The 10,437-nt window shown below is 31.2% G+C and overlaps 3 protein-coding genes across 3 annotated transcripts; all 3 read right to left on the bottom strand.

Annotated features, from left to right (window-relative positions):
• Nucleotides 1–169: 169 nt before the first annotated feature.
• On the bottom strand, nucleotides 170–1,847 carry LOC123712216 (leucine--tRNA ligase, cytoplasmic-like). The gene is made up of 3 exons (XM_045665219.1): nucleotides 1,809–1,847; nucleotides 1,035–1,268; nucleotides 170–418 (listed from the first exon to the last, which is right to left on the bottom strand). Exons 1-3 carry the CDS (start codon nucleotides 1,809–1,811, stop codon nucleotides 170–172), a joined length of 486 nt encoding a protein of 161 aa, XP_045521175.1. The 5' UTR covers nucleotides 1,812–1,847.
• A 3,194-nt stretch (nucleotides 1,848–5,041) lies between these two features.
• On the bottom strand, nucleotides 5,042–6,284 carry LOC123712188 (leucine--tRNA ligase, cytoplasmic-like). The gene is made up of 2 exons (XM_045665179.1): nucleotides 6,031–6,284; nucleotides 5,042–5,281 (listed from the first exon to the last, which is right to left on the bottom strand). The coding sequence occupies exons 1-2, from the start codon at nucleotides 6,125–6,127 to the stop codon at nucleotides 5,073–5,075; spliced, it is 306 nt and encodes a 101-aa protein (XP_045521135.1). The 5' UTR covers nucleotides 6,128–6,284; the 3' UTR covers nucleotides 5,042–5,072.
• A 918-nt stretch (nucleotides 6,285–7,202) lies between these two features.
• LOC123712218 (leucine--tRNA ligase, cytoplasmic-like) lies at nucleotides 7,203–8,883 on the bottom strand. Its single transcript, XM_045665221.1, has 3 exons — nucleotides 8,845–8,883; nucleotides 8,071–8,304; nucleotides 7,203–7,451 (listed from the first exon to the last, which is right to left on the bottom strand). The coding sequence occupies exons 1-3, from the start codon at nucleotides 8,845–8,847 to the stop codon at nucleotides 7,203–7,205; spliced, it is 486 nt and encodes a 161-aa protein (XP_045521177.1). The 5' UTR covers nucleotides 8,848–8,883.
• Nucleotides 8,884–10,437: the final 1,554 nt, after the last annotated feature.

Here is a 10,437-nt window from a genome sequence, read left to right on the forward strand (position 1 = left end):
TCATAATAAATACTCGAAGTAATATGAACATTAATATCGCATCGTTACTTTTATTAATTTACATGCTTAAATAATATAAATACAATGTAATTGTAGATTATTTAAGCTAGCCCATCTTGACATCTTTTCATATAAACATATTATATTTTCTACTGATAATATAAATAATTTATACGAAGCAGTAAATATTAAGCCTACAAATACTTACACCCAAAGTATTCAGCAGATATTGTTTGTTATCTTCAAGCAGTTGGGCCTCATCAAAGGGCAAGGCAACAGAGAGGGCTTCGGGACCAATCTTTTCTAGATTATCTCTTGTGGCTTGAACGAATGGCATCACTCTTTTCATATATTTTTTAAGATCGTTTATAGCAGAAAGTTTTGTTGATAATACTTTGTTATCGGGGAGACCTGAAGGCTGCAATCATAATGATTTGATGATTATATACATATATATATGGTATAAAATAAACAGTTTTTATATAATTTTTTATACCAATAAGCGTTACGAGGTTAGAACTAATAAGTTACTATTTAAATAATTTTCACAAATATAACTTTTCGTTATTATTGCCATTAAAAACTTAGACGAAGACGTTAATGTGTTTTCTAACTTCCCGTCAAGCTTTCGTAAACTCACTTTAACTGGATATATTTTTATATTTCCTTTTAATTGTAATTTGAATAAATTGATTCCCAACTAATTTTTGTGTGTATATAAAGTTTGACATGTTTTTTTTAATCTCATTTTTGTTAATTCTTTACAATGTTTGACAATGCCAATGGCAGTATAAACTTTGAGGTCTTAGCCACAGATTTCTATCTCTTTCGTGACCGTATGTTTTTTCTAATAGACAAGTAGTCGATCAGACTTCGGCCGGTTTTCACAATGTACGTTCACCGTACGAGCGAGTGTTAAATACGCACATAGACAAAGGGATAATCGCACGCTAATCTTAAATTGCTTTGCACAATGTTTGAGGACACAATAAATAAATCAAGCGAAACTAATTACGTTATAACAGTATAGTTACCCCATTTAACTCCTTGAGAGTACTCAAAATGATATGTTGCCACTTCGGGTACTCCTTAGCGACCCATATCACCGCCTTATTCGGCTTCCGCTCCGGTTTGGGCGCTTCGCCTTTTTTAGGCTTTCGGACTGCGCAGTGATTCTTGAGGTAGATACGGAAAGAATGGGCGGCCTCCATTAAATAGTTACTGGCTTTCATTGCCACTATATCAATGTCACCCGCTTTTTTTTCTAGCTGATCGGAAGAAATGTAGGCCTATTATTCAAGAAGGAAGTGTTCATACTTAATCTACCAGCGATGAATGTACCTAAAGAGAAACCGCGTAGCGCCGTCTAATCAGCCGAAGGGGCGGGGCTTGACAAACTATTCGCCAACGGGCCCACATAACGTACGAGTACGTACGTTAATTTGCGGGTATTAATACCATAACCGCGTTCTGATTTAAGTTAACGCCGCACTCGAGTTTTTTCCGCGATTTAAACTAAATGCTAGACTAATACTTATATTGAAATTAGTATAAAATAATATCGCAGAAAAAAGCCGTAGTGCGGCTGTTACAGAATGAATTGAGCTTTTACATATGTATATGTCCCTGTTAATTATGAAATGATTAGAAAATTGCAACATTATATCGTATTTTTATGTCAACAAATAAGTTCCGAGACGATTTTTATGTTAATTGATTTATTTTAACTTAATTTTATCAGAATGTTTTCATTAAAAATTGCTTAGTTTAGCTATTGTTGTCGTTTAAAGGAAATAAATCTTACCTACCATGGATATTCTAGTATGTTTTAAATCTCAGTACATTCTGTAATCAATGTCAAAATCTCGTCTTATTCATAAACCTTTGGTAAAGGATTTTTGTCACATATTTTATATAATGTCTATTCGACAATAGATAACTATTTGGCCGCAATTATGGCAACAATGGTGTCTAGTTAAATTTGGTTTATTTTTTAACTTGTGGAGTTTATTCTCGAATATTCTAATTGTATGGAATTATTAACACCTGCACTCTGAACTTACTAAAAAGCTACTACTATAGGACCATTATAGACGCTTCTTAGTAGTTCTATAAAATTCAATACTCTATCGAAAAGCCTATTTGACAGATGACAGTGAAAAATAAAGTATTGTTAAGAGTAATCTATCTAAAACTAGACTTTAAAACGCGTTAAACAGTAAAATCACTGGTATAATATTAATTTATCTAAAAAAAACAGTTAAAATATAGATTTTTATATGTCAGTTACGCGACACAGAACAGATTAGTCGAATCGACAATGACGTATACATGTTGATAATATCTTGTTTAATATTAATACTATCATGGAGTTTTATTTGCTGGTTTTTTTATAGATTCATAATACGTATTTATATGAGTAAAAATATCAATAATTCTTCATGTGTTTACAAGTGAGTCATGCGACGCCATCTTGGCCAGAAAAAACATTTTGGCGCGTTTATGATAATAAGAATTGAATTTGTATTTTAGTGAATATTACGCTGAAATGGTTTTTAAAATCTTGTCAAATATCTCGGTGTTATTTAGAAGCAGGTGAACTCGTGCCAGCAGTCTTAACAATACTTTGGTAGATTCAGGTGTTAAAAAGTCTAGGTAAAGCAAGCTAACCAATTAATTATGAGTATTCGAGGATTTACTTAATTTTAGAGGTAAATGCGAACGCGAATATGGAAAAGTATTAGGAACTATACGGCGACAGAGCGCATTAAAATTAAACATATAAATGTTTTATTTACTTAGAACATAGATTTTACATAGATCTTCAATTTTAACGATAAATTCGTACTTTTGAATTATTTTTAAAATTTTAAGGCGATTTTCATTCATTTATGTATATAAGTGTGATTTGATTGAATTCTTTTTTTTAACTGAAAGTACGTTTTAGTTTTATATATCACATGAACGTTCCTATAAAAATAATACCGTTGATTATGTTATTAGACACATGATGAGATTTCTATGTAAAATGTGTGAACACGTATGTATTTTAAAAGTTGTACGCCATAGATAAATAAATTCGCAAAAAATATTCAAATTAAGAATTCCATTAAATTTTTATATATATATAATAATTATTTAACAAAACAGGTATATAAAAGTTATTGCTTGATTCTCATCAGATATAGTTATGTCAGTAAAGAGGCCTGATTCTCGTGACTGGAAGGACTTTTCTAAATAACATAATCATTTTTTACTTTCTTGCTTTAATGTTGCATGACCATGAATGCCAAGAGCGGAGTTTTCACAGCATTCAAATGCATTTATATTATTTATGTTATAAGAAGTGTTTTATGGCAATAAAAAGTCTTTATAGTACGCAAACCTGCGTGGATGGATGAAGGGTTTGTTTGTTCGGTTTTTACTAGTAACTAAGTCAATATTGGTGAAATTTTTTGTGGCCATTTCTTTTAGTTTTTTGGTTCTATTTAGTGCCTTTTTCACAATAGACATGTTTATGGTATCGTGAGAAACACAAAGACTGAGTTACGACCTAAATGCTACTTTATGATCCTTATTTACGACATTCCAAAATATATTTTCTTACTTATTAAGCAAGAATTTTATTCAAAGTCAAAGGTAGTTACAATTTTTCACTCATGTCGCCTCGAAATAGTAGATTAATTTTTTTAACAAGAACTTAGATACATATGATTTGACTGCTGAAATTTCGACATACAAAGCCGCGATTTCTATGTGTATTTTTCCATTTGTAGAGTCGAATTTGAATCACAATTCAAATAAGTTTTGTTGTATATATTTTTACATATTAATGAAGTAAACTGTACACTAAACAAATCCGTTATTTTGATTTAAACTACGTACAATGACAATAACAATACTCCGAACCCCGAACATTCTTTTTAATTGTTATTATTTCGGGGAATGCCAAGTAAGACGTCAATATATTTTATTAACTCCGACTTGTCCGTTTTTAGAGAGTATAAATATGTATTATCAATATTTCGTAGGGAAATAACATTTTGTTCGAGTAGCAACGTCTAAATAATTCGAGATACCGCACACTTAAAAGGTTCAGCGGAAAGGAATGGCAATTTTTTTGCGACTCACTGAGGATGTCGATTTAACGAGGTGCGAGTTATACAGATTACACTGTATTTTGTTTAATCAAATTGTTTGTGGTAAATCAATCATCAGCCCTAAATCACACCTATGGAAATCGTTTTTTTTTATGTGTTTGTATTATATAAGTGTGTAAATATTGGATTATTTAGGTATTTCGCGTTCGCATAGCCTGCGACCGCCGGGGATCGCCGCCATATCGTTTTCGCGATGTTAAACATTTTTATGTGAATAAACGTTTATATGTTATTTAAATATAATATAAAATTGCAACTCTTTTATTTCTTAACCCATTATAACTCCTTGCGACTATATAATCAAATTTTAATAAAACATTTAACATGAGATACACGACCAAGTCTGTCCGACTGCTGTAATGCACTCGTAATCGATTCGATAGAAAGTAAAAAAATATCATCACAATGCCAATCTAGTGTTATACTCAATATGTCGGTGTTTTACGCAATATGTGTGTGTGTTTAAGTGTGCGCAATTACCATATATAAATTATTTAAAGCGATTTTTTTTTTGGTTTATTTGAATTCTTGATTACTAATGCGATGAGACAGAAATGAACAAAACGTAAATCTATAGCTCTTCTGATGGCAATACTATATTTCGTCATTAAATACTTTATGCAGATGCATATACAATCGCAAAATGCTTACTTACACATTGATGTGCCTAAAGGCATGTTGGAAATTCACAACTGTATTCAGTGCTTACAACAAATAATCCACTAACCAATAAATTTCTAAACTTAACCGTAAAAACAAAGATTATTTTTTTAATAAAATTGTTCAAAGAGTTTTAGAAACTTTTCTTACGTTTCTTACCACTTTTCGAAGCATTAAAATCTCTAAACAAATAAAGGACTAACAAAATAAAACACTTATTATAAAAATAAATAAATATATTTCTGAAAACAATCACTTATCATAAGTATACACAAACTGTAAGCCGACGTCAATATTCGTTCCGTTCTGAACGAGTTCTATACGCGACGCTTCCACGTGTACGCGTATACCATCGCCATTGACGAGTTCCGCGCATTTTGTCACGTGATCGCCTGCTACTGGAATCTTGCGAGGACCTAACGCCGGATCAAGATATCGCCACAGCTTTAGAGCATTTATGTCTGAAAGTTAATAAAAAATATTTTCAGGGGTTTCAATTTAACTATATAAATATAATAGTTATTTAACTAAATTAAAGATTTAAGCTTGCGCCTGGTAGATATACCACACACACTACAGCGAGGAAATGCTGCCACAGGAACCAAATTTGTTTTAATTTTCTATTTATTCATTTTGAATTATTATTATTAATACTATGCATGTTAAAAATATTGTAAATACTGTATTTGTGTGTTTAAAATAAATTGTATTCTGAATTTACATACTAATAGTTATTTCTTACTATCGTAATCAAATAATTTGACAGTAAACTAACGTATGCATAATAATTAACACACAATACATAGTAAGACAATTAAAAAATTACAGCTGACTGCTTTATACTTCCCAGCAATAGATGGCCTATAGATAACCTTTATATCAAATTTATTTGACAAGTTCATGTAGCAGTCGCTGAACCCGACTGCTGTGAAGAGACGTCGAGTTGTGTAAAAAATTGCGTTTATATTTCAATAGAACTAACTTTATCAAATTTTACTTGCATTATTTCATTACACAAAAATATTATATTATTATAATACAAACAAACACAGAAATTGTCCCATTTGCCTTTAAGCCACAAACACTCTGTCAATCCAAGTGACTCCTTAGAGAATATTTCCTAGAATAATTAAAACACTGGACCCACTGAAAATGAGTATTACTGGTGACTATAACCATGGATTTAGTTTAACCAATTTTTTTGACTAACCTTTAATAGCCTTAATCTCTTTAGCGATCTTGGCTTTAATCTTCTCAACCGTATCCGCATCTACCAGGGTCACAGAAATGGTAAACAATCCACTCATCGGTGTGGGGTTGGTGAAGGTCACTGTAAGTCCAGGTTCCGCAATAAAGTTGACATGTGGACTACCAGGCGCACAGTCTTCTATCGTTTTTTCTGGAGTATCAGGACTGTCTGTATGTTTGACTTCGATTGCGTCAAGCTGTTGATTCAGAAAATTATACAATAATCCAATTATTTAAACAAATCTCCGATGACGTATAAAGTCTTGTAACAAATTGTTTTTTTTAGACGATCTGTATACAATAAAGTACAGGTTTTTCGTTTACCCATTCTACTGTCCGTTTTGGTTAACGACAAGTTCAAACGTGTTTTGGGTAGAATTGTTTTACGTACGCAGTGAATATTATTGATTTATCTTTAATTATGTTATAATTACTAGAAATTTGTAATTTTCACCTAACAAGAGAACACGAGTTTTAACTAAATATTATCAAAGACTTTTAATCGAAAATAAAAATTCTGTGATTTGGCAAAGACCTACCGGAATCAACAACAGTCTTAACTGTTATACAAGCAAAGAAAATAGGTCTTCAGGCGGCATTCGACGACGCCTACGATAAAATAACTTCGGTTTATGTTATTTTATTCATAGTAATGTAAATTGTTTTTATATTTTAACGTATGTATGTCAATTTATATCATGTGTTTGTCCTAATTATGTGGTCCAAATAAAAAAAAAACATTTTTCTTTTTAATTCTTGTTTTCTTTAGGTCCCGATTACAAACATACTAAAAATTCAAAATGGAACCCCGACATAGCAGCCTATCGTTTAAGTCCGGTGTATAACTGTATGCATTAAGAAATATTCAAAACTTTAAAAATGTTACTAATGCGTTAAATGATTATTTAAATTGTCAAAGAATTATTTTGGTCCTTCGAAACAGACTAAGCTATAAAAAATTAACTTCATAATAAATACTCGAAGTAATATGAACATTAATATCGCATCGTTACTTTTATTAATTTACATGCTTAAATAATATAAATACAATGTAATTGTAGATTATTTAAGCTAGCCCATCTTGACATCTTTTCATATAAACATATTATATTTTCTACTGATAATATAAATAATTTATACGAAGCAGTAAATATTAAGCCTACAAATACTTACACCCAAAGTATTCAGCAGATATTGTTTGTTATCTTCAAGCAGTTGGGCCTCATCAAAGGGCAAGGCAACAGAGAGGGCTTCGGGACCAATCTTTTCTAGATTATCTCTTGTGGCTTGAACGAATGGCATCACTCTTTTCATATATTTTTTAAGATCGTTTATAGCAGAAAGTTTTGTTGATAATACTTTGTTATCGGGGAGACCTGAAGGCTGCAATCATAATGATTTGATGTTGAATATATACATATATATATGGTATAAAATAAACAGTTTTTATATAATTTTTTATACCAATAAGCGTTACGAGGTTAGAACTAATAAGTTACTATTTAAATAATTTTCACAAATATAACTTTTCGTTATTATTGCCATTAAAAACTTAGACGAAGACGTTAATGTGTTTTCTAACTTCCCGTCAAGCTTTCGTAAACTCACTTTAACTGGATATATTTTTATATTTCCTTTTAATTGTAATTTGAATAAATTGATTCCCAACTAATTTTTGTGTGTATATAAAGTTTGACATGTTTTTTTTAATCTCATTTTTGTTAATTCTTTACAATGTTTGACAATGCCAATGGCAGTATAAACTTTGAGGTCTTAGCCACAGATTTCTATCTCTTTCGTGACCGTATGTTTTTTCTAATAGACAAGTAGTCGATCAGACTTCGGCCGGTTTTCACAATGTACGTTCACCGTACGAGCGAGTGTTAAATACGCACATAGACAAAGGGATAATCGCACGCTAATCTTAAATTGCTTTGCACAATGTTTGAGGACACAATAAATAAATCAAGCGAAACTAATTACGTTATAACAGTATAGTTACCCCATTTAACTCCTTGAGAGTACTCAAAATGATATGTTGCCACTTCGGGTACTCCTTAGCGACCCATATCACCGCCTTATTCGGCTTCCGCTCCGGTTTGGGCGCTTCGCCTTTTTTAGGCTTTCGGACTGCGCAGTGATTCTTGAGGTAGATACGGAAAGAATGGGCGGCCTCCATTAAATAGTTACTGGCTTTCATTGCCACTATATCAATGTCACCCGCTTTTTTTTCTAGCTGATCGGAAGAAATGTAGGCCTATTATTCAAGAAGGAAGTGTTCATACTTAATCTACCAGCGATGAATGTACCTAAAGAGAAACCGCGTAGCGCCGTCTAATCAGCCGAAGGGGCGGGGCTTGACAAACTATTCGCCAACGGGCCCACATAACGTACGAGTACGTACGTTAATTTGCGGGTATTAATACCATAACCGCGTTCTGATTTAAGTTAACGCCGCACTCGAGTTTTTTCCGCGATTTAAACTAAATGCTAGACTAATACTTATATTGAAATTAGTATAAAATAATATCGCAGAAAAAAGCCGTAGTGCGGCTGTTACAGAATGAATTGAGCTTTTACATATGTATATGTCCCTGTTAATTATGAAATGATTAGAAAATTGCAACATTATATCGTATTTTTATGTCAACAAATAAGTTCCGAGACGATTTTTATGTTAATTGATTTATTTTAACTTAATTTTATCAGAATGTTTTCATTAAAAATTGCTTAGTTTAGCTATTGTTGTCGTTTAAAGGAAATAAATCTTACCTACCATGGATATTCTAGTATGTTTTAAATCTCAGTACATTCTGTAATCAATGTCAAAATCTCGTCTTATTCATAAACCTTTGGTAAAGGATTTTTGTCACATATTTTATATAATGTCTATTCGACAATAGATAACTATTTGGCCGCAATTATGGCAACAATGGTGTCTAGTTAAATTTGGTTTATTTTTTAACTTGTGGAGTTTATTCTCGAATATTCTAATTGTATGGAATTATTAACACCTGCACTCTGAACTTACTAAAAAGCTACTACTATAGGACCATTATAGACGCTTCTTAGTAGTTCTATAAAATTCAATACTCTATCGAAAAGCCTATTTGACAGATGACAGTGAAAAATAAAGTATTGTTAAGAGTAATCTATCTAAAACTAGACTTTAAAACGCGTTAAACAGTAAAATCACTGGTATAATATTAATTTATCTAAAAAAAACAGTTAAAATATAGATTTTTATATGTCAGTTACGCGACACAGAACAGATTAGTCGAATCGACAATGACGTATACATGTTGATAATATCTTGTTTAATATTAATACTATCATGGAGTTTTATTTGCTGGTTTTTTTATAGATTCATAATACGTATTTATATGAGTAAAAATATCAATAATTCTTCATGTGTTTACAAGTGAGTCATGCGACGCCATCTTGGCCAGAAAAAACATTTTGGCGCGTTTATGATAATAAGAATTGAATTTGTATTTTAGTGAATATTACGCTGAAATGGTTTTTAAAATCTTGTCAAATATCTCGGTGTTATTTAGAAGCAGGTGAACTCGTGCCAGCAGTCTTAACAATACTTTGGTAGATTCAGGTGTTAAAAAGTCTAGGTAAAGCAAGCTAACCAATTAATTATGAGTATTCGAGGATTTACTTAATTTTAGAGGTAAATGCGAACGCGAATATGGAAAAGTATTAGGAACTATACGGCGACAGAGCGCATTAAAATTAAACATATAAATGTTTTATTTACTTAGAACATAGATTTTACATAGATCTTCAATTTTAACGATAAATTCGTACTTTTGAATTATTTTTAAAATTTTAAGGCGATTTTCATTCATTTATGTATATAAGTGTGATTTGATTGAATTCTTTTTTTTAACTGAAAGTACGTTTTAGTTTTATATATCACATGAACGTTCCTATAAAAATAATACCGTTGATTATGTTATTAGACACATGATGAGATTTCTATGTAAAATGTGTGAACACGTATGTATTTTAAAAGTTGTACGCCATAGATAAATAAATTCGCAAAAAATATTCAAATTAAGAATTCCATTAAATTTTTATATATGTATAATAATTATTTAACAAAACAGGTATATAAAAGTTATTGCTTGATTCTCATCAGATATAGTTATGTCAGTAAAGAGGCCTGATTCTCGTGACTGGAAGGGTTCTAAATAACATAATCATTTTTTACTTTCTTGCTTTAATGTTGCATGACCATGAATGCCAAGAGCGGAGTTTTCACAGCATTCAAATGCATTTATATTATTTATGTTATAAGAAGTGTTTTATGGCAATAAAAAGTCTTTATAGTACGCAAACCTGCGTGGATGGATGAAGG

Source organism: Pieris brassicae, chromosome 7 (assembly GCF_905147105.1).
Source record: "Pieris brassicae chromosome 7, ilPieBrab1.1, whole genome shotgun sequence".
NCBI classification, from domain to species: Eukaryota; Metazoa; Arthropoda; class Insecta; order Lepidoptera; family Pieridae; genus Pieris; species Pieris brassicae.

What these genes read in the sequence shown, in the direction of transcription:
- LOC123712216 (XM_045665219.1), bottom strand. An exon ending in CTCTCAAGGAGTTAAATGGG is followed by an intron (nt 419 to 1,034) that starts GTAACTATACTG and finishes TTATGATTGCAG; the next exon opens with CCTTCAGGTCTCCCCGATAA.
- LOC123712188 (XM_045665179.1), bottom strand. Translation starts at nt 6,127, where the DNA reads ATGAGTGGATTGTTTACCATTTCTGTGACCCTGGTAGATGCGGATACG. An exon ending in AGAGATTAAGGCTATTAAAG is followed by an intron (nt 5,282 to 6,030) that starts GTTAGTCAAAAA and finishes ATTAACTTTCAG; the next exon opens with ACATAAATGCTCTAAAGCTG.
- LOC123712218 (XM_045665221.1), bottom strand. An exon ending in CTCTCAAGGAGTTAAATGGG is followed by an intron (nt 7,452 to 8,070) that starts GTAACTATACTG and finishes TTATGATTGCAG; the next exon opens with CCTTCAGGTCTCCCCGATAA.